The sequence below is a fragment of the Gorilla gorilla genome, chromosome 1 (genome assembly GCF_029281585.2).
Source record: "Gorilla gorilla gorilla isolate KB3781 chromosome 1, NHGRI_mGorGor1-v2.1_pri, whole genome shotgun sequence".
Classification (NCBI taxonomy): Eukaryota; Metazoa; Chordata; class Mammalia; order Primates; family Hominidae; genus Gorilla; species Gorilla gorilla.
Window position 1 is genome coordinate 78,677,433 of NC_073224.2, and position 24,699 is coordinate 78,702,131.

The following is a 24,699-nucleotide window of genomic DNA, read 5'->3' on the forward strand; positions in this document are numbered from 1 at the left end:
GGGTGCAGTGGTGCACACCTGAAGTACCACCTACTTGGTGGGAAGATCCCTTGGGCCTGGGAGGTCCAGGCTACAGTGAGCCAAGATAGAGCCACAGCACTCCAGCCTGAGTGACAGAACAAGACTCCGTCTCAAAAAAAAAAAAAAAGAACCCCAAAAAACAAAAAGAGAACGTGTCTAGTAATTTCATACACTTCAAAAACTGACAAAAATACTGCCATACTTTCCCACTGTATCATATCCTTCATATGTCTTCATTATTTAGTACTTATTTATGGAGCAAGATATTTGCATATTCTATCCTGCCCGAATTAAACAAATTTTCCTACAAACCTCCAGAGTATTAACTGGATAAGGGATTATTTTTTCATTTCACTTTCAAACTACTCTAAGTCATTGTCAAAAGTTAAACAGTTTGTTCTTTTTCTAAGTTTGCTCCTTTCTGGCCTAGCAAGACAAGCTTATGCTTATGTATTACATGCTAAACAGCTAAATGGTAAAAGAAAATTTGGTTAACTTTGTTAACGGTCTATATAAAATATGATTTTTTCCATAGTCTTATTCCTATTCCTGCCATTATTTTTTCTGAAGAAAAGATTTTAAATTACTTTAATCATTAATATTAGTTCTTGTTGCCATTACTTGGATTTGGCTTTGTTTAACATTATGAAAAACTTTCCTCAGAACATACCTAAATTAATCCCATGCTATAAAACTGGGTCATTAACACAGTATTATATAAGACATACAACTCAATCACTCATCCAGGTAAAACTAAATGAAACTATATTCAAATCATGTTCAAAATAACTTTCATGAATGTCAACTCCTTCTAGCTGAAAGTTACCAACTGTGTGCTTCTTGGAATACCTAAAACATATGTCTGCATCAAGTTATTTCAGTTGGAGGGTCTGACATAATACAAATAAGGCCATGGTCATGGATTTGACCTTTAGCAGACCAATTGCTTTGAGTCTACACTCCCGCCCTTCCCTCATTCACTTGGAAATATGCCATTAATCAAAAGGAGTACCATTTAAACAACAACTAAGTTTTTGAAGGACAGTCTTAAAGGCATAAGGACTCAAGGCATTTAATATGTGCTAAGTAACATTTAAGGTATTATATAAAATTTATGTAAGAAGATTTTAATACATTGAAAGTAGCAACACAGCAGTAGAACTTAAAATTATGAGCCATATTTCACATACTAGAGGCAGGAATTACTTTCCAGGAAGGTTTCACCAATTTGGCACTAAATCTCAGGCCTTTAAAAACATTTCATACTCTTCTAGGAATTCAGCATAAGAAAACATTCAGAAGTTTGGATCAAAGATTTGTGCACAAAGACAAATCAGTAAAGTGTTAAACTTTTTGAAAAATGTTAACATCTAAAATAGAATAATGGTTAAATAATGTTAGTCATTAAAAATTGTATTTTCATATTATAAAGTCTCAACAATAAAGCTGTGTGATACTGGCACATGAATATAAACAGACCAATAGAACAGAATAGAAAATCTTGAAATAACCCAAAATATAAATGGCAATCTTGTATAGAATAAAGAAGTCTTCTTAAATCAGTGCGAAAAAGCTGGTTTCTTCAACAAATGATGGTAGGACAACTGGAAAGCCATCTTTCAAAAAATGAAATTGGATCCATATCTCATATTTAATACCAGACTGGATCAAAGATTTGAATGTAAAAAATAAAACCAACGAAGTACTAGATAAACCAAGAGAGAATTATTTCCTAACCTCGGAATAGGAAAGCCTATTCTTTTTTTTTGTCCCCCAAGGGTATTTAGGTACTTAGCATATGTAGAGGGGGAAAAAAAAAGAATGGGCTTTCCTATTCTGAGGTTATAAAATAAAGGTCCAGAGAACTCCCTGGAAAGGCCATTCTAACATAAAATACATTCTGACATAAAACCAAAAAGCCATAAAAGAAAAATTCGATACATTCAATTGTGTAAGAATCATTTCTTCATAAGGGTGGGGGGAATACCATAACAAAAATGAAAATACTGGCAACTGTTGCAGATAAAGGGTTCTTTACTTAAATACTAAGAGTTCCTTAGTATGCTTTGCTTAATATACTAATAGTTCCTACAAATCACTAAGAAAAAGATCCAAGAACCCAATAAAAATGGGCAAAAGGTATGTACAGTTCACAGAAAAGGTTATATTTAAATGACTCTTAAAAATTAAAAGATGTTCAATCACACTTAATGTAAAAGATATTTAAAAAATTAAATTAAGACACCATTTTTACCTTTCAGATTGTCTGATTCAAAATTTCGTGATAATTCACTATGTGTGGGGAGACAGGCACTCTCATATATTGCGGGCAAAGTACAGACAGGTAGGGCAATTTGGCAATATCTTTCAAAATTACAAATACACGTACCTTTGACCTAGCAATTCCATGAATTTTTCTTACACATATGCTCATACACAAGCAAAATGGCTTATACTCAAGATCATTCACTGCAAAATCACTTGAACTAGCAAAACTTGGGGAATAATTAAATGAGTTATGATTAATTCAGGCATTATGCAGCCATAAAAAGAATGAGGTACCTCTTTACAAAATGAAAGGAAAATATATCTGAGATACATTAATAAGTGAGGGGCAGGGGGGAAGAAAGAAGAAGCAATCTCAAAGTACAGATAAAAATCAATTCTAATGGGTTATCATACGTGTAAAAATAGAGAAAAATGCATATATACAGTAAAAACCTATGATATCATTTCAGATATAAAGCAATTTACTGGCTCCAGACCCCCAGAACTCATGGCCAACTTCATTTGCAGGTTTGTTCTGGTCATTTCACTAACCTCACAGAAATATAACCCTGAATTTTTTGTAAACTAGATTTCTTGGACCCCACTTATGGCAGGATTTTTACATATCTATCTATCTCTACATTTGCTTCTATGCACGTGGAATAGGTATGGAAAGATACATAAAAATTTCAAGTATTTATTGATTGGGAAGAGGGACCATGCCTGCCGGCTGGCAAGTTGTAGAGGCAGGGAGGAAGAGTAAGAGAGAGCTCATGGAATATCTTTTTATACTCTGAATTTTGGAACAAAGGAATATATTACCTATTTTTTAAAATAAATAACATATTTGAAAAAAATGTGTTAATGTTTTCAATAACATGAGAAAATACACTTAAGAGAAAAAAAGTAGAATGTAAAATATATGCAGTTTGATACCAAATATGTATTAATACAAAAAAATCTGTACACAAAAAAGACTGGAATAAAACACAATAAAATATTAAAAGAATAGTTATCTCAGCCAGGTGTGGTAGCACACTCCTGTAGTCCCAGTTATTCGGGAGGCTGAGGTGGAAGGATCCCCTGAACCCAGGCAATGGATAATATGTAAGCTATGATTGCGCCACTGCACTCCAACCTGGGCATGAGCTATGATTGCGCCACTGCACTCCAACCTTGGCAACACAATGAGACCCCGTCTCTAAAATATAATATTTAAAAAAAAATGATAGTTATCTCTAAGAGGTAGAATTACAAATGATTTTAATTTTGGCTTTTCCTAAAATTATAATTCTTTATGTTAAGCACAAATTATATTCATAATCAGAAAAAGGGTATTAATTTTTAATGACAGGAATCAGAGGTTAGAAATTCAAATGGAAGGTACAAAGTTATTAGGTATTATTCAGGGTTCTAAGCATCATATATGAAATTCAAATTTCCTTCAGACATCACTTCCAATCACAGCACCAAAAAAAGTATGCATAATAAGCTTAGGAAAAATATGAAAAAAAAATCTCATCTGTCCTCTGGTCTATCTCTTAAGGATTATTATGAAATTATTCTCATCCTCCTACTTTATGGATGTTTTGTCCATTTTTGTTTTCTGTTACCTAGGTAATGGTATTTCCAGCATTTCCCTTAAAAGACTGTGAAACTAACAATCTGGTTTTTCTCACTGTTGAGTTTTCCTGACCTTCAGCTTTGAGAGGCCATCTCCCTAAGGGAAGGCAGCAAGATCTGGAAGCTAAATCAGGAGGCTAAGGAATCTGAGGTTAAGAGTTCCAATCCTGACAAACTGTGGAGTCTGTCTCCAATTTTGGGAATAAGCTAAACTTCCTGAGCCAGTTTCTTCAATGAGAAAACCTAAAGGATTGCTTTGAAAAATATCAAAAACTATTGACTTTAAGGTTTCATTTTAACTTTTCAGACTATTCTTCTGAATTTTGTTTTCTTATCTATGTTGAATATTTTCCCCTCACTAAATTTTCACTCTCTCAATCAGTATCTATAAGTATTACCAATCCCTTAGACTCAGGGATGGAGGTAAGGGGTACTTTTAGAAAGTCTGCTACAAGTGACACAATGTGAATGGAACTCGAGCAATGTTGAAGATAATTTATGGAGGGGTAAAAATACAATCAGGATCTAAATTGAACCCTTATGAGCAAAGCCAACAAAGACAATTAACTGATGTTACTAACACCTGGTAAGGGAAGGTAAAATTCAGACAGCTCATATCTGAACCCAGCTGTAGAGATTAGGAAAGTGATAACTTCTGTATCATAGTCTAGCAAATGAAATGTTCTTATGCCTTTAAGGGTTCAATTTTTATTTCGTTTACTGTATACTCACTAACACCACTGCACTGGGCCTCAAGACTTCTCTTTTCCCTTCTATTTGTGAACCACACTACTTCTTGATGGGCTGCCCTCTCACTATAAAATAAACTACATGAAATTTGCAAAAGGGTTTTCTACATGCTAGCCTTAAGAAGTACTTGACAGCCTTTGGGAAGAAAGGTGTTTTTACAAACATCAGACAGCAATTATCCCTCTGCCAAGACAGGGTGAAGCAATTTTAGCAGTGCCCTTAGCACACTTCAAACTCCTCCTCCTGGTTAACAAGACCAAACAACTCTCTAGTTAGTTAAAAGTTTTTCCAATAGGGAGGGACAAGGGAGCAAACAGCTGAAGTTTTTCTGAATTAACTGTTATTAGTTGAATGCTTTTTTGTGGTTCACCTACTTAAAAGGTGATCAAATCACTTTGTGCTACTGAAGAAAGCAACTGCAAAGAACAATTATGTAAACCCTCTATTTCAACTTACCTCATCCTTCCTTCTAATGAAACAAAGGATCCGAAACCACTACCTTGCCACCATTTCCTTAATAATCTTGGTAAAGCCTACTATGTCATGTGAATCTCTTTTCTTTTTCTTAGCAAACCACAGAAATTTCACTCACTATAGTAGGACACACAACTGTACAACTTTTTTTTTTTTTTTTGAGACTGAGTCTCGCTCTGTTGCCCAGGCTGGAGTGCAGTGGCACGATCTCAGCTAGCTGCAACCTCTGCCTCCTGGGCTCAAGCGATTCTCGTGCCTCAGCATCCCGAGTAGCTGGGATTACAGACGTGCCACCATGCCCTGCTAATTTTTTTTTTTTTTGTATTTATAGTAGAGACAAGGTTTCACCATGTTGGCCAGGCTGGTCTCAAACTCCTGACCTCAGGTGATCCGCCCACCTTGGCCTCCTACAAGTGCTGGAATTATGGGCATAAGCCACCGCGCCCGGCCCATTTTTAAAAACGTGTTCAGTAAATGTTATTATCTGAAAAAGATAAAGGATATCCACACAAACTATTCTTAAAGAAGGGTGTTCTAGAACTTTGTATTATTTATGTCCGAAGATTTGTACAGATCCTCAATTCCATATCTGCAATTCCTAAATCAAAAAAGCTCTGAAAAGCAAAAGACTGTATGCAACTTTTCTGGCAGTAAAGTCTGACCTGCACTGACATAAGGCTATTTATAGTCTTTATACCACTTGGTATGATTTTTTTTTTTTTTTTTGAGATAGTCTCACTCTGTCACCCAGGCTGCAGTGCAACAGTGGAATCACAGCTCACTGCAATCTCCCCCTCCCGGGTTCAAGCGATTCTCCTGCCTCAGCCTCCCAAGTAGCTGGGATTACAGGTGCATGCCACCACGCCCGGCTAATTTCTTTGTACTTTAGTAGAAACGGGGTTTCACCATGTTGGCCAGGCTGGTCTTGAACTCCTGACCTCAAGTGATCCACCTGCCTCGGCCTCCCAAAGTGCTGGGATTACAGGCGTGAGCCACCATGCCCGGCCTATTCATTTGTTTAACTGCAGAAATATTAACATAACTGTCTAGTCCAAATGGTTTTGGAAAAGAGATTGTAGATGTATAATTCTATTCCTTAAAAATATTTTCACTGTTTGAAAATCAAATAGCAGTAAACCAACATGATAGAGGGTAGAACAATACTAAGATGTTATCAATGAAACTGTCTATCACCTACATTAATAGAGCACACAATTTAAATCAGACATACAAATTTTCTCTCAAAAGAAGAAAAAAGGGGGTTATTTAAAGTCACTTAAACAGTACATGCCTAGGCATTCTTAGAAGTTCTCTCTTATTTCAATGAAAAACTGTCTACTCTTAATGTGTTTTAATGTATTTGGAAATCATTGGAAACTAATACATCAACAAGCCTATGCCACATCCTAAGTATTGAACTCAAGCTTAAGATTCCAAAAATTTCTAAAATATGACTACTCAGGTGTAAAGATTCAATTAACAGTACCTGAGGAAATTAAGACATTTAAGGAACATGAACATGTTTGGGGATGTATTTTATACACACTCACTGATTTTCTTCTAGCCATACTAGTTGCAACATTTTAAATAAATTTAGAGACATAACCTCTAGAAACGTAACTTTTAAAAATCTCATCCTGTGTCTTAATTGGTGAGGCGTAAGCAGTATCATATAATACAACCAGATAAGACTTCTGTCTCATCAGCTCATATTCACTTCTTGAATATGAACTTTTATTAATTCTTACCGAATTCCCACTGCCACACTTCTGAAATTATAAGGTACTTAATGAAGTATGATTAATTCCCTTTTTCTTCTGTTTGCTTAAATAGTACTAGCCCTTTGAAATTTTCCAGCAGGTCCCTATGTTGTTATCAATAAACAATGAGCTGTATACAAGCTTAATGGTAATAATGTTGATGCTATTCATTTTCTTAACAGAATATTTTACCTAATTCCTTCTGATAATATTAAAATTTAAAAGTACAAGATTTCTTGTTGATCCCTTTCTTGTGCTGATTATATTTCCCTTCTAACTCTTCAAGAGCATATCTGAGCACATACTTGCAGACCTGTCATACTGATGAGTGCAGAGCTCCACCGCAGGCAGTCCTAGAGATTGGGATCTTAAATTTCTCCCAGAGTGTCCTACACTCCCCATCCATTCATGGTAAAGTATTTAATTTTAATGTTCTCATTGTTTACCAGAAAGCACAGACAGTGAGGCTGGCTTTGCCACTCCCGTTTCCTTTCGCTATGCTGCTGAGCTTTTTCAGCCAATTGACTTTGCTTTGAGGCTATAAATATCTGAAAAATGTTCTGCATTTGATGCTCTTGGATTCTGTATCCATATTTAGCTGTTTGTGGCATGCCTTTGTTTAAGCTACTCTACCACCCATACAGTCAGTCAGGTTGAGATCTGGATGGTCAAAGGACAAACGGATCAACATACAACAGACACTGACTTACTATGAGCAAGGTACCAATCTGGCAGACAAGTTGACAATGAAGGGGGTGGCAAGATAAGAATACAAAGATAAACAAGGCTCCCTGATATCAAAAATTCTATAGTCTTGACAAGGCATGGGCACAACTTATAATACTGGAATAAAACAAATGAAACATTTTACAACTACATGAAAATGAAGATTAGGACAGACAGCACAAATATTTTTCTCTCAGCCACATCTCAAAAATGTGCATTAGTTTGTGTTCTAAATATAGAGCCACCTATTATAAAGCTCTGAACATATTCCAGAAAAGTTTTCCAAATCATGGCAATACACAAAACCCTGAGTATACGTATTATGACAATATATACTTATGTACACAATATATATGTATTATCAACCAAGGAGCCAAACCTGTCAACAACAAACTCAAAACAGTGCCTAGTCTTCATATTTTGTGAGGCAAACTAATAAAATATTGTTTCTATTAGTTTCTGTTAAGATATTCTTTGGGGGGTTACTTCTGTTGTTGTTTGTTCCCATCATGATTTCAAACAGAAGTATATTGCAGGAGATGCAAATTGCACTTAATAAAGCTCCTTATTATTATCCTACCTTTAGAACCCACATGGCTATGTAGGTTAGGTCTCAAAACTGGATGAACTAGACCTAAGCAACATCGCCATACTCACCTTCCTATCTTGTGAAAACATTCCAAACAAATAAACATCTGCCTTCAATATATCTTCTTTGAAAACTCAGTTCACTGACCTTTTGATAAAACTGCTCCCCAGAATCCCCTGACAATCATGATTTAAATGCATTAAGTTAAGGGCTTGGTTAATGCCTGGCCCCAAGAGCCAGGATAAAGATTATAGGCCAACCTGCAGGTAAAATAATGGGCCAGGCCACAGAATCAGACAACTTTAAAGCTAAAAGGGACCACAGATACCAATTACTCCAGATTCCACTTTTATGCTGAAACCTAGAGGCCATGAGTTAAAACTACTTGCCCAGAGTTAGACAACCAACTTGTGGCAAAGCCAGAATGAAACCAATACTCTAAGCTTCTAGTTGTATCCTCTAGACTAGGTTCCCAATTTGTAGATTTCCCTGAAACATGTTAGACAACACTCATCAAAGTCTCTTTAAATTGTGAGAAGAACCTAGGTGATCCAAGACAACGAAGGTTTTGAACAAACAGACAAGAAACAAGAAAAACAAAAATTCTGTATTCTCCAAATTGTTTTTCTACATTCTATTACTTTTATTTCAAAGTTTTTACTTCAAAGTTTTCAAACATACACCCTGTTCATACAATAGGCAACTTAAAACTAGCTAAGGACATAGCCAAAAGTCATTCCAATAGTTCTGAAATATTTACATAAACTAAAGACAACAAAATAGTATCCAGGATGAGCTGCCTCAGAGGAAGGAAAGTAGCAATACTAAACAATAAATAAAAACAACTTCTGGTTAATTGATAGAGAAAACAGAAAAAGTTACAATGCAGTGGTAAGTCTGCAACTGGTCACAAAAATGCAAGGCATGGTATGTATATGTGTGTGTCACACACATATACATACCATGCATTTCTGTGATGTCTGATATGAAGTCTTGACATAAATTGAACCACGCAGAAAGAAAACTTCTAAGTCGTGGTCACTCTTGAACAATAAACATATATCCTGTTCAGAAGGACGAAAGAAAAAAAACATAATGTAAACTTGCTCTCACTCTCTCTCTCTCTCACACACACACACACAAAATATACAATATATATTTCACAAATCAACCCCTAGGAATGGACTACAAAACAACATACATTTGTAGACTTTTATGTCCTTACAAACGAAGAACGATAGTTAACACTAGGTCCAGAGAACCCAGATTGTTCTGGATACTGAAATACCGAATTATCATATACACGTATTCTTAGAATAGCATGGCCCTATTTCTAACATCACACAAATAAACAGTATGCCAAAGAAGTGTGTAAGGAGAGGAAGATGATACAATGGGAAAACGTTGTAACTACAATATACTCTAATTCATATACACTTTCAGATTCTCACCAACCTTTGTTCTAAATGACCAGCTAAGTGGGATTAGCAGGCAGACGGAAAATCAGGCACCAAAGTTTTTAATCTAATTTGCTGAGAACAAACTGGGTGACCTTGCATCGTCTCCCACTCCTTTGCTTTAAATCTTCCGGTACGTAGAGTAACATCAAGAAACAGCCAGCAAAATACAAAGTGGTACACAAATCCTTAAGAACTGGTTATAAGAAGAATTCCTGGATTTTTATGATTAAAAGGGTCACTAGTGATGATTTAATCCAATCCACTCACTTTACAGATGAGGAATCACAAGCCAAAAATGTGACTCGATCTGCCCCAAATCCCATAGCCATTTAGTGGTAGAACTGAGACAAGAACTGAGATCTCTGGACTCCTAGTTCTATGATCTTTGCGATGGACATGAAGTCTTCAAATCAACTGAACTATACAGAAAAAAACCTTCTAAGTCTTGGTCACTCTTGAATAGTAAGCATATACCCTGTTCAGAAAGATGAAAGAAAAAAACATAAGGTACTTGATCACTACAGGCTTAGATGCACAAGACTGCAGGATAACATCTTAACATTGTGTTTGATCCCAGGTGCTTCAAATTTGCCATCTTATACTCAGCCACGTTACTAATGTCTTCTGTAGTCACGTGAGCTAGGCGATAAACATCTTGCCGTTTCAATATTTTGGAAAGCCACAGCTCAGTCCTGAATGCCAGGCTATAAATCCTTAAGCTATGAGTTTTCAAAACCAGCATGGTTTTAGTGTTGCCACAAGGCTCACCCTAATAGAATCTCATCACTCAGTTTTAATTAAAGAGGCGGTTACCAGGAATGCAGAAAGGGAAAGTTTTAGTGTGTTCATCACTTTTAACCTGCTGAGTGGCAACCCAGTCACTTTACAACGAGATTCAGAAACAATAGTGTAATCTGAAACAATCCACACCCGTTGGAATAAGTGGTTGCTTTTAGAGAGAGTGAGGTTCAGGCAGAGGTTATAGATTAGTCTTGCTCCCACCAAATACATAGTTTGTATTTTTTTTCATTCATTAGCTTATCCTCTGCTTTTTCATAATATCTTGGGTTTCCAGTCTTGCCTCATTCAACAAGAAAAAGACACGAAAATCCATTCACTTGGTTTCATGGAGTTTTCCATCATACCTTCTTGAAGACTGATTGCCTGGCAGTTCCCTTGAAGTAATCGCCTAAGAATTACGTCTTGGATAGCCCAACTCCCGCATTGAACTTACTGCAGGTGTCTGAAGAGGTCCAAAGACCATACTGAGTCACATCCCTGCCCAAGTGATAGTCTGAAGAAACTTGTCAGAAATGCACCCCCAGAACAAAAAGGGATGTGGGAAACTGACCTAGCACGGATGAGGACTGGGAATGAGCCTGTGACTTAGGGAATGAATTTCAGCCCAAGCAAAAATAGGAAACACCAGCCTCTAAGACGGCCTGTGGTCCTTACCGTACACCCGGACCCAGCTCTGTTGCTGGCACACGGACTCCAGAAGGATCCGATCCAACATGCCACCGGCCACGGCTCCACTGACTGGGACAACCGCGTCCAGGTCCTCCGGGGGCAGCGGCGAGTCGGACTCCAGCGCCGGGAACATCTCCGGCCAGGACAGCGCCTCCGCGGCTCCTCCGGACGACGGAGAGAGCTCCATGGTGCCCCGAGGCGGGAGGGGGACTAGGCGGCGGCTTCGGGGCGGGCTCGCGCGCGGCTCCGCGCCCTGCCTGCGGGAAGGGGAGGAGGAGAGCGCGCAGCGAGGGCAGGGACCCGAGCGGCAGCCGGCGCGGACACCTCTCACCTCCTTCCCCGTCGCCCACTGCCCGAGGCTCGGGCGATGCAGCCCACCTGCAGCCGGCGGGCGGGACCCAGGCCGGGAGGAGGATCCAGCGTGGCCCCGACCAAGGGTGGGTCCGGGCTCAGGTGTGTGTGGGTCCCTCCCGGGAGAGGACGCAGAAGAACCCGGGAGGGGAGGCTCGCCCTCCCACCTCCTCGGAGCCGCCTTCTTCAGCCCCGCCGGCGTCTCTCGCGGTCAGACCAGGCTCTGGCTGGGGATGGAGCGGGGCCGGGCAGGGCTGGGCTTGGGGGCGTCGCCGCCAGGGGCCGCCCCCTCTGACCGGCTCCCGCCGCCGCCGCCTCAGAAGCTCCGAGTGCCCGTTCCCTCAGCCTGAGGAGGGGTAGGGGGCGGTGGCCCCGGGTTCTAGCCCGCCTGTCCTCGGCCCCCACTTCTGGAATAAGCCTGCCCGCCCCCTGACTCTCAGGCCACAGCTCCGGCCACAGCTCTGGCTCCTGCTCCGCGGCGGATCCCACAAGCCCGGCAGCCGCGGCGGCGGCGGTGGCGGTGGCGGCGGCGGCGGCGGCAGGCGGCATCCCAGGGTGATAGGCTGAAGCAATCGAGGGCCGAGAGCCCGGCCGCGTGTGCACTCGAGTAACGAAGCGGGGGAGGGACTGCGCCGAAGGCAGGAAAAGTCGGACACCGAATTATTCATCCGGCCTGTCCCGCCTACTTTCCAAGTACCCTCCCGGGGATAGCCGGGTATTGAGCGGTCCGGGTCTCTGCTGCTCAAAGTAAAGACCGTTTGAGAAGGCGGGGAGGTAAAAGGGTGCGGGAAATTTAAACAGAAAAGAAAGGAGCTTCCCTTCCTTCTCACACCTTTCCTATTTATTTGTTTCTTTCTTTCTTTATGGGCCAACGTTTCTTTCTTATTGGACAAAGAGATCGAAGAAGCTGCTTTATCTTACAGTCACCCAAGGGGGAGCGCCTTCTTCCTTCCCAGAGTGGAGTGGCAGTGGGTCCGGGATTCTGGGATATGCACAGGGTCTGCGCCCTGCGCCCTGTCCGCGCTGAAGCTGAACTTGTCATTGGTTTGCAACAGCATGGTGAAGAAGTGTGGTGTGGATGGATGGACGGGCCTCTCAGGCACATGAAATACTCAAAAGCCCAGTATTAACCAAACATGTTTCTCTGTTTTGTCTTTGATCTTTGTGCAGTGTATTGGCTTTTTTCCTTTAATGATGTCACTTGTATTTTATTTTTGGTTTATTTGTAGACTGTCTCCCTCCTTGGCCATGGCTTTACTTTTATGTCCACCCAAGGAGAGTTTCACCAGTTTAGGTTTAAGAAATTACTGACAAGTTAACAATAATAATTTCAAAATTGAACAATAATAACTTAAACCGTGCCTTGGACATAGTAGATCTCCAACAGTGTTTCTTGAATTTGGCTACCTAACGTGGAACAAGATTTTTCATAATTACATGTTGCTATTTTTAATACCTTTTGGGAGGTTCTTTAGTCCCCCCCGCCCTTTCTCCCTACGTTGCACAAAGAGACTGGTCTACAAGGGGTCCTGTTAGTTTTCTGGTTTTGTGGGGTCGTGGAATATTGTTTGGGCTTATTGAGAGTTAACAAGGATGTATTTTGTGAGTTTCTCCAAAGTCTTATTTAGAGTAATAGTATTTCAAAGCAAGAAGTGTTTTAGAGATAACATCATTCTGCCTCTTGTTTAACAGGTGAGGAAACTGAGGAAAAACCAGCTTACCTGGCAAATCAACCACAAGTACAGATAGTTCCACAATGACTCAATGGATATTACTTCAACTTTGTTCCCTCAAGAAACTTTTGTGATTAAGCTTGTTGATTTGTGGCTTGATGGTTTACAGGAATGGTCATTTTTAATATCTAGGATCCTGCTTACTTGCTTGCTTACTAGACTGGCTGCATAGTCAGTCTTCCACGTGTAAACAATAGTGTGTGCTTTAGTGGATAAGAGATGTTGAGTGCTGAGACTTCAGGGCTCAGCACTGAGTAGACCTAGAGCATTTTTATTTACACTAAATTAATGCCATGGTAACATAAGTGAGACAGCAAGTGAATATGGCATCAAATGTACAAAGTTGAGTATCTCTTTACTAGTCAATATATAAGGAATTTATTTACCCAAGCAATTATCTTAAAAACAGCATTACAAGTGGTATGTGAAACATTTCCAGAATTTATTTCCACATCTGCTCTTTCAGTGGCATCATCCATTCCTGAGCTCAAGAAAAGGCCTCTGCCAACCGCCAGTAATCCTGCTTTTTTAGTAATCCTACTATTTTTTTTTTTAACTTTAAGTTCTGGGATACATGTGCAGAACATGCAGGTTTGTTACATAGGTATACATGTGCCATGGTGGTTTACTGCACCTATCAACCCGTCATCTAGGTTTTAAGCCCTGCATTCATTAGATATTTGTCCTAATGCTCTCCCTCCCCTTTCCCCCACCCCCCGACAGGCCCCAGTATGTGATATTACCCTCCCTGTGTCCATGTGTTCTCGTCGTTCAACTCCCACTTATGAGTGAGAACATGCAGAGTTTGGTTTTCTGTTGTGTTACTTTGCTTAGAATGATGGCTTCCAGCTTCATCCATGTCCCTGCAAATGACATGAACTCATTCTTTTTTATGGCTGCATAGTATTCCATGGTGTATATGTGCCACATTGTCTTTATCCAGTCTATCATCGATGGCATTTGGGTTGGTTCCAAGTCTTTGCTATTGTAAATAGCACTGCAATAAACATACATGTGCATGTGTCTTTATAGTAGAATGATTTATAATCCTTTGGGTATATACCCAGTAATGGGATTGCTGGGTCAAATGGTATTTTGGTTCTAGATCCTTGAGGAATCGCCACAGTGTCTTCCACAATGGTTGAACTAATTTACACTCCCACCAACAGTGTAAAAGCTTTCCTATTTCTCCATAGCCTTGGCAGAATCTGTTGTTTCCAGACTTTTTAATAATCACCATTCTCACTGGCGTGAGGTGGTGTCTCATTGTGGTTTTGATTTGCATTTGTCTAATGACCAATGATGATGAACTTTTTTTCATATGTTTATTGGCTGCATAAATGTCTTCTTTTGAGAAGTGTCTGTTCATATCCTTTGCCCACTTTTTGATGGGGTTGTTTGTTTTTTTCTTGTAAATTTGTCTAAGTTCCTTGTAGATTCTGGACATTAGACCTTTGTCGGATGGGTAGATTGCAAAACTTTCTCCCATTCTGTAGGTTGCCTGTTCACTCTGATGATAGTTTCTTTTGCTGTGCAGAAGCTCTTTAGTTGGATTAGATCCCATTTGTCAATTTTGGCTTTTGTTGCAATTGCTTTTGGTGTTTTAGTCATGAAGTCTTTGCCCATGCCTTTGTCCTGAATGGTATTATCTGGATTTTCTTCTAGGGTTTTTATGGTTTGGGGTTTTACATTTAAGTCTTTAATCCATTTTCAATAATCCTACTTTTTAAATCCAAACGTTCCAGATACTGGTCCCTGCTTCACCTCCCTATCCTGACCCCAGACTAGCAGCAGGTCATTATCTAATTGCCTAAGTAATAGTATGTCTGAAATTTATCTAGTGTTCATAACTTAAAAATAAAATACTTTCACAGGCCAGGCATGGTGGCTTACACCTATAATCATAGTGCTTTTAGAGGCTGAGGCAGGAGGACCACTTGAGCCCCAGGAGTTTGTGACCAGCCTGGACAACATAGTGAGACCCTCATCTCTACAAAAAAATAGAAAAAAATTAACTGGGCCTGGTTGCAAACACCTGTAGTCCCAGCTACTCAGGAGGCTGAGGCAGGAAAATCACTTGAGTCCAGGAGTTTGAGACTGCAGTAAACCATAATTGCACCACTACATTCCAGCCTGGGCAACAGCATGAGACCCCGTCTCAAAAAAAAAGAAAAGAAAGAAAGAAAGGAAATACTTTCACAACCTGAACAATAATTCTGTGAGATAAGTAGAACCAGTATTTTAAAATCACCATTTAGAGAATTTTAAAAAAAATTAAGCATAGAATTGTATTAAGCGACCTACCTAAACATGGCTACTTAGGAGATTGAGATTAAAACTCAAGTCTCCTAATTTTTAATTTCATTAATAGATCTGGATTCCTGAAGAGTGTTTTTCTTTGGTGTTCTGACATTTGTAGAACCAAAAATAATATTTCGTGGTTTTTGCAAATTATTATCATTTAAGAAAAATATCCCAAAAAATATTGAAGAAAAAACAAAACAAAAAAGTTGGAAACCAATTTGCATTGCTGGGAGGCAGTTAATCCTACCTGAACTTACACCAGTGGTATCTCCCCAGAGCCAACCCAGATTTTAATGTGAAGATAAATCCTTGGCTGATGAAGTCTTAGTTAACACTGTGGTTTGCAAACAGTCCTTTATGTGTGAACTACAAGAAAGCTCTCACACCCCTGCCTGCCTTCTCCCCTCCTCTTTCCTCCAGGTTTCAAGCTCCCAAAGGTGATCTACATATTTACTATCATTGGAATTCATAACATCAAGAATCAAACCCAAGTCCCCCGAGAAGTGGGAACTAAAAATTGGGTAACTATCGAGGAGAAGAAATAATAGTTTTCCTATGTCTAAAAACAAATGCTGGCACGAATCTGAGGTTTCTAAAAGACAGAAAGAGGCCTTTGGTTCTGAATACACATTGCCAGTAATAAAGAGAAGTATACATTACCAATAGTCAATAATAAGGGGAGATGAGGGTTTGGAATCTTGGCTGTCACAAAACTGAGGACCGGGTATGGGTCCAGTTTTCTTCTTCATTCACTTGTTAGCACATGCGCACGCACACACACACACACACACACACACACACACGAGGTTCCCTCTTCACAAATGCTGTTAACTATTTTCTTTCCTTTAAAGGCGGGGCCTTGCTCTGTCACCCAGGCTGGAGTGCAGTGGCATGATCTTGGCTCACTGCAACCTCCACCTCCCAGGCTCAAGCAATTCTCCCACCTCAACCTCCCAAGTAGCTGGGACTACAGGTGTGCGCCACCATGCCTGGCTAATTTTGCATTTTTTGTAGAGACAGGGTTGCCCCATGTTGCCCAGGCTGGCCTCAAGCTCCTGGGCTCAAGTGATCCACCTGCGTCGACTTCCCAAAATGCTGGGATTACAGGAGTGAGCCACCGAGCCTGGCCAGCTATTTTCTTATAGCCAGTCCCTTCTAGACTATGTATGCCCCACCTCTAAGCAGCTAATCCCCAAAACAGTAATGCAATTTTTAAACTGGTTCGCCAGCTCCTCCCTTTCAATATCCTCTCTCCCTTTAGACACGTTTATGCAGCACTCTCCTGATTATACTCTATAACACTGACTATGCCCAGTCTATCATAAGGAAGAATTCAGACATTTCCCAAGATTCTGCCATCTGTCTTCCTCTCACCTCACTCCCTAAATCCCTGGTGATCTACCCACTTCTGTGATTTCAGCCGTCACTTGGATAATGTTGATTTTGAGAAACTCATCTCCAGCCTTATCCACAGTACTAGGGTCCTATCAGGAGTTTTTAAATGTTGAACACCTCCAACAAAATATGCTTCCTGGACTTCCAACTCAATGCATGGAAAGTGACATCTTCATGATCTCCTTACCCCTTGCCCAACCACCCTTGCCTTCTTGAATTGCCTTTTTATGTTAGTAAAACTAGTGGGTTCTGTCTCAAACTTGCTTATACATGGAGTTACTTTTGAGTCCTCTCCTCCATCCTAGCTTGCATGAATCCAACCCATGCTTTGCAATTCGTATTGACACTGTCCTAGCTCAGACCTAGTTAGCTTTCACCAGGATTATTGCATTAGCTTGTTAGCCGTCCTCCTTCCCCTGCCACCTTTCCACCTCCAATACTTTCTACTTTCTGTTGTAGGTGAATTATTCTACAGCACAGTTCAGACCAAATCACATCCAAGCTCAAAAAAACAGCTCCTTATTGCCTACTAAGTAAAATATATGCTTTACAGAGCTTAAAAGGGCCTTCCAAATGTAATCCCAAACCACTGTTGCTGCCTCGCTCATTGCATGTGCTCTGCCAACCCAATAGACTCTCTGTTCTACAAATACATCCAGCACTTTCCTTGCCACTTGCCTCGGCTTAATTGTTTCTTCCACCTGGAATGGGACTTTTCAAGGGTCCCCATCAAATACCACTGTCCTCCTCCATCAAGTCATTCCCTATTCTCCAAGCTGGCAATTAGCCTCCTCTGAGTTCCTGTAGCATTTGCTTCTGTCTGTCTTCTGGAACCAATCATAGTACATATTATGGAATTGTCCTTTGTATAACTCTTTTTTTTTTTTTTTTTTTTTTTTTGAGACGGAGTCTGGCTCTGTCGCCCAGGCTGGAGTGCAGTGGCACGATCTTGGCTCACTGGAAACTCCGCCTCCCGGGTCCACACCATTCTCCTGCCTTAACCTCCTGAGTAGCTGGGACTACAGGCGCCCGCTGCCACACCCGGCTAATTTTTTTTTTTTTTTTGTATTTTTGGTAGAGACGGGGTTTCACTGTGTTAGCCAGGATGGTCTCAATCTCCTGACCTCGTGATCCACCCTCCTTGGCCTCCCAAAGTGCTGGGATTACGGGCGTGAGCCACTGCGCCCAGCCTGTATAACTCTTACTATCTGCTATCAGGTTATAAGCACCTTGAGACAGAAACCTTGTTTCTCCCCAGCAATGTCTTTCATAAATTAACCCCTCAATGAAACCAGAAGCCAAGAAACAAGAAATTATACTAAGGGTTTCTTCACAGATGTTTGGGGCTGCAAAAGATACTAAAATATCCGTTTAATAAGTCCAATCATGCAACTCTCATTTTCTCTCCTGCCCCTGCCCATTTTAAAAATAAACATTCCTAGGCCCAGGAAAATGACATGACTGTGCTCACAAAACTTATGACAGAGGAAAGATTAGAATTCAGATCTCCTGAATCTCAATTCATTAGCCCTATCAAAAGATTCATTCCTTTCCATCCTTTTCCGTCCTTTAAATGGATATTTTTCTTGTTAATAAAGGTTTTCTCAGCAAAGTAATTTTATTCTTTTACATATTATTTAAGCTTAAAGCATTCGTGCCATATTCCTGGCCCCACATATAATTTTAGCAAAATTATACTTATTTTTTTTAACCAAAGGACCAAACAGAGACATCAGAGAAACATCTGGTCTGATTCATCAGGGTAGCAGCAACATTGCTATTTATACACGAGCACAGCCCTATCTTTGTAGCTCTCAGCTGTTCCTCATTGCTCAGTATGTTCCCCTTTTCAACCTTGTCTGTCCCTCATCACGATAGCATCCTGCATCCTGAGTCTTAAGCAGAATCTAATGCAATCATAGAAAATATATTTCCTACTCCCTAGAAGGGGTCTGTCTTTAAAAGGAAATATTTCTCTACTCTCTCAGTCTTTTCATTGAGGAGTATGGGACAGCAAGCCTCAAGTGGTTGGGTGGCTGCCATTCATTCCACAGCATTCTGGGTAGAAAGAAATTGGATAGAAACCAAAGCTGTGGCATAAGTCAAGTTTGGAAGCAGGTCAGGTAGAAAGGAAGTGAGCATTCTAAATGGGGAAACTGAGGTTAATGAGGAGAATTTAAGGAGCACTGATTCTCCTCATAGCAGTTAGAAACTTCATGATCTTAGGGAGTCATCAGGACCAAAGAAAGGCTTAGGAATCTTCTTGGGTTTTGTGAGTACCCTTTTATATCTGGCCCGTGTCCTCTAAGAGAAGGCCACTGTTTGTACTAACCAATGACAATATTGTTTGGAAAAGCAGTGGAACAGCCCAGAGACAAACAGACGTCTACCAGTCACTTCTGGGAAAAACTCCTCCAAAATCATGACCTCACTTCAGCATTCAACTACAGGAATGCGAAAAAAGTAAAAATACTCAGATGGAATCACAATGGCCCCTGACATCAGGGCCTAATTAAAACCTTAGAGGTCCTAAGCACTGAAAATAGTAAGGTGCCTCACCCCACCTAAGAATTATTTTTGCAAAGTGTTATGAAGAGCAACAAAGTTCTGTTTTATTTTTTCAGTGATAACCACTACAGAATTTGTTTCAGAAATGGCAGATACCAAACTCTTAAAAGTTTTGTATGTGTCTTTGTGTATTCCTACTTTGCCAGTGCCCTAAACACCATATCTGTTGAGTAACCCAGCTCTTCTTGGAATATCCCGAGCCAACCATCTATTAACAGACACTATCTATGAACAGAGTAATCTTTAGCAAATTAATTTCTGTGTTTTTCTATTAACTATAGAGACACCAAGTTAGGTAACCCTAGCCAAAGAAAATGATCACTTCCTTAGCTTTGTTGTTCTAATGAGTCCTCAAAAATGTGAATAAAAAATCAGAACCAAATGATTCTGAAGAAGAGATTTAAAAAAATTATTCCATTGTCCTCCTATTACTCTGAAAGAAATATTATCTTTTTTTTTTTTTTTTTGAGACAGAGTCTTGCTCTGTTGCCCAGGCTGGAGTGCAGTGGCATGATCTCAGCTCACTAAAACCTCCACCTCCTGGGTTCACGCCATTCTCCAGCCTCAGCCTCCCGAGTAGCTGGGACTACAGTCACCCGCCACCACGCCTGACTAATTTTTTTTTTTTTTTGTATTTTTAGTAGAGATGGGGTTTCACCGTGTTAGCCAGGATGGTCTCGATCTCCTGACCTCGTGATCCGCCCTCCTCGGCCTCCCAAAGTGCTGGGATTACAGGCGTGAGCCACCGCGCCTGGCCAAGAAATATTATCTTAATTGGTCAATATGTGGAGGCTACACAACCATTTTCATTTTTCTCTCATATCTTAAAGATATCAAGACATTGGTTATAATAGTTAAAGCCTATTTAAGACTTGTGAGTAAAGAAAAAAATATCCAGAATATATCTTTTGTAAGCTGTTATCTAAATATGGATGAAGAATCTCTTCCCAGTGTTGATCTTGGTTAATCGTTAGTATTGAGAAATAAGAAACCTGGAAGGGTTTTTTTTTTTTTGGTCATTTTTCCATTAGTTTATAACAGGAAATTATTAGCAGGATAACCAGGGAGGAGCTGGAAGGTTAGAAGCAAGTAGTCAGAAAGTGGGATATCAGAATCTAAGATTGCTAAGGTGTAATGTCTGAGTGATGACAAGATACAAAATGTGGTCCTAAGTGGTGGATGACTAAAGTAGATTGAAGGAGAAGGTCAGAAGGGTTAAGAAGGTACAAAAATTAAAAAGCTAAGTTAGTGGAACAGTTGTTAACACCAACTCCTAGGATGGTACTAGGAGGTAGGATAAAGATAAAAACTATTGGGGAGTTAAGTCCCCAAATTTTTGGAGAATGAAGGGAACCAAGTGGCAAAAAGGAAGAGAGGGTAGAGGGAACCCTTAAGAAAAGAGTGAGCATTTACATGAGAGTTAAAGAGTAGTGGTCTGGAAGTAGCAAAGGACAGTCAGCCAAATGCTAACCCCTGCATCCCAACTCCCTCTACAGCACAACAGAACAAAGTATGTGGGAGAATGAACAGCCTCAACTAGAGGATGTTGCAAGGCAAATCCTAGCCTTGAAGTGGGTCTCTCAATTCAAGACAAATGAGGAGTACACATCCAAGAAAAAATATTAAGAATGTAGAATGTCTTACTTATAATGGGATAATGGTTCCAGATGGCTCAGTGCAAAGGATGATTAAGGGGTTTGTAGTGATAGCCACAAGAGATGAGAAAGAGGGGTTTCATAGTGATAGGCAGATGTGAGAAAGTACTGAACCATTCATTAAGGGGGTGAAGGCAATAGAGAGCACAGGTGACTAGAAATATTGCCCATTCAATCAGTGACTGGGGATTAGAGGAATGAGGGAGAGATGGGCTTCAAATATTATACTTTGGCTCACTGTGAAGCCTGTCACAAAGTTTTTGGAAAGGCCACAAGGACCTTGTTCTAATCCAAGCTGTCTCCCTGTGTCTGGAGCTGAAGCAATGAGCCTAGTGAGGACAGAGCTCTCTCAAGGTTTGTGGCTCAATAGAGGGGTTGTTTTTCCATTTCATGAGAACTCTACTCTATAGATACCTTCATTTTATTCCAGTTGATCAGCCTTTCCTAGACTCTGTTAGTTCCATGCTCTGCCTGGGACTAATGATTGATCATCTAAAACACACTACTCCTGGGCCAGGAGTGGTGGCTCATGCCTGTAATCCCAGTACTTTGGGAGATTGAGGCCGGCGGATCATTTGAGTTCAGGAGTTTGAGACCAGCCTGGCCAACATGGCGAAACCCCATCTCTACTAAAAATACAAAAATTAGCCAGGCGCGGTGGCACATGCCTGTAATCCCAGCTATTTGGGAGGCTGAGGCATGAGAATCGCTTGAGCCTGGGAGGTGGAGGTTGCAGTGAGCTAAGATTGTACCATTAATTCCAGCCTGGGTGACAGAGCAAGACCTTGTCTCAAAATAGAATAAAATTGAATTAAATTAAAAAAATAAAATACACTAGTCCCTTCTGTTCCCTTGCACCTTGCCCACTGCATCAACTCTATATCAGTCTCACAGTCTATTTTTCCTTCTCCTCCTTTGTTTTAGTCTGTTCTCACACTGCTATAAAGATACTACCTGAGACTGGGTAATTTATAAAGAAAAGAAGTTTAATTGACTTACAGTTCCACATAGCTAGGGAGGCCTCAGAAAACATACAATCATGGCGAAAGGTGAAGAGGAAGCGAGGCACATCTTACATGATGGTAGAAGAAGAAGAGAGAGAGTGCAGAGGAAACTACCACTTTTAAACCATCAGATCCTGTGAGAACTCCCTCACTATCACAAGAACAGCATGGGGGAAACTGCCACAGTGATTCAGTCACCTCCTACTATGTCCCTCCCTCAACAAGTGGGGATTACAATTTGAGATGAGATTTGGGTGGGGACACAGAGCCAAACCATATCATCCTTCTCAAACAGTTGAGGCCTGGAGAAAATCCCATAACCTGGAGTCATCTGCTGCTACAGATTCAAGCTCAACTGGGCCCTCAAAGATTTCACCAACCCCTTAACTTGTCTTTGATCAATTCCCTCTCCCATTCTGCTCAGTGAATAGACCTAATCTTTGTCTTCCCTCCTCAAGACCTGGTCAACTCCCAACTCTCATTCTCAACAAATGTTTCCACCTCCTGTTTCAAAGAGAAAAATTGAGGCACTAAGTAAGATCTCCTTCAACATCCATATCCCTCCAGTCTTTTCTTTCGGGCTCAGGGGATGAGAGCTCCCTCCTCTTTTTCAAAGGTCAGATGCTCCCACCTCTTTTAGGGCTTAAGCAATTATTTTCTCTTTTTTCCTTCAACCACACCCTCAACACTGACTCCTTTCAATTCATATGTTCGTCTCTCCCATCTAATCAAAAAGTTGGCCGGGCACGGTGGCTCATACCTGTAATCCCAGCATTTTGGGAGGCCGAAGTGAGTGGATCACTTGAAGTCAGGAGTTCGAGACCAGCCTGGCCAACATAGTGAAACTCTGTCTCTACTAAAAATACAAAAATGGCTGCGCATGATGATGGGCATCTGTAATGCCAGCTACTCAGGGAGGCTGAGGCAGGAGAATCGCTTGAACCTGGAAGGTAGTGGTTGCAGTAAGCCGAGATCATGCCACTGCATTCCAGTAACATGCCACTGCACTCTGGGTAACAGAGCAAGACTCTCAGAAAAAAACAAAAAACGCTACTGACTGACGAAGTGCACTGATATCTACAACTTCCTTTGAAATGCATCTAAAAAAATAGGCTGGATTGATGGATGGATAGATATAGAATAAACCAAATAAAGCAAAATGCTCTTTGTGGAATCTAGGTTGTGGGTAAATGAGTGTTCACTGTACAGTTCTTTCAACTTTTCTGTGTTTTTTAAAATTGTCATAGCTGGGCACGCTGCCTCATGCCTGTAATCCCAGCTACTTGGGAGGCTGAGGCAGTAGGATAGCTTAAGCCCAGGAGTTCGAGGCTGCAGTGAGCTATGACTGTGCCACTACACTCCAGTGTAGGCAATAGAGCAAAATCCTCTTTTAAAAAATTATAATAAAAGTGTTGGGGTACACAACATTTTTATGGGGGTGTGGCTTCCAACCCAGCGTCTTCCTCAAACCACTATCCAATCTTTCTTCCTTTCTCTACCTGAACTTTTCTAAAGGGTAGATGATACTCACTATCTTCACTACTTCCTTACCTCCCAGCCATTGTTTTTCTTCAGATCTTTAAAAAAAGAGATAAAATGGTTTTGTGTCTTTATAAAATGTATATATATATATCCTAGACTTTACCTTTTACATTCAGTATTGTTTCATGATTTATCTACGTTGATACTTGTGATTCTATTCCATTCATTTTAACTGCTGTATAGTTGCATATCATATAAATAGTCCATCCATTAGTTTACATATTCCACAGAAATGGTTGTTTCCACCTTTTTTATTGCAAACAATAAAGCAGTGATCATCCTTAAGGCACTTCTCCTTATGTATATATGCATTTCTCTAGATATATGTTAAGAAATTGAATTGCCAGGTGTAGGGAATACACATATTCAACTCTACAAATAGTTGGAAAATTGCTTTTCATAGTGGTTGTACCAATTTACTTTCCCATCAGAAGATATAGAAATTCCTTTCTTCACGCTCTTGCCAAGATTTAGCATTATCAGATTTTTAGATTTTGCTATTCTCACATATATGAAAAGCAATCCAATGTTAATTCTGAATTTTCCTCTTTAGGAGAGAGGTTAAACATCTTTTGATATGCTATTGACAATTTGGGTTTTACTTCTCTGAATTGCCTATTCATGTTCTTTTTATTTATTTTTAATTTTTTTTTTTTTTTTTTTTTTTTTTTTTTTTTTGAGACTGAGTCTTGCTCTGTTGCCTAGGCTGGAGTACAGTGGCTCAATCATGGCTCACTACAACCTTAAACTCCTGAGCTCAAGTGATCCTCCCACCTCAGCCTCCCAAGTAACTGGGACTACAGGTGTGCACAACCACGCCTGGCTATTTTAAATTTTTTGTACAGATGGAGTCTTACTATGTTGACTTGGGTGGTCTCAGACTTCTGGCCTCAAGTAATCCTCCTGCCTTGGCCTCTCAAAGTGCTGGGATTACAGGCATGGGCCACTGTGCCTGGCCAATTCACATTCTTTGATAATTTTTTTTCCATTGCATTTTTGTCTTTTC

The 24,699-nt window shown here is 40.3% G+C and overlaps 1 protein-coding gene across 4 annotated transcripts in view; it reads right to left on the bottom strand.

Annotated features, from left to right (window-relative positions):
• Window positions 1–11,747, bottom strand: part of RASAL2 (RAS protein activator like 2) — a 380,784-nt gene extending 369,037 nt beyond the window's left edge. For 2 of the 4 annotated variants that reach the window (XM_004027955.5, XM_004027957.5), the window contains exon 1: window positions 11,127–11,747. In XM_004027955.5, the coding sequence (XP_004028004.1) occupies window positions 11,127–11,328 (202 nt within the window). In that variant the 5' untranslated portion in view covers window positions 11,329–11,747. The remainder of the gene's footprint in view (window positions 1–11,126) is intronic. The other 2 variants (XM_019027079.4, XM_031013565.3) reach the window with 1 other exon arrangement.
• Window positions 11,748–24,699: the final 12,952 nt, after the last annotated feature.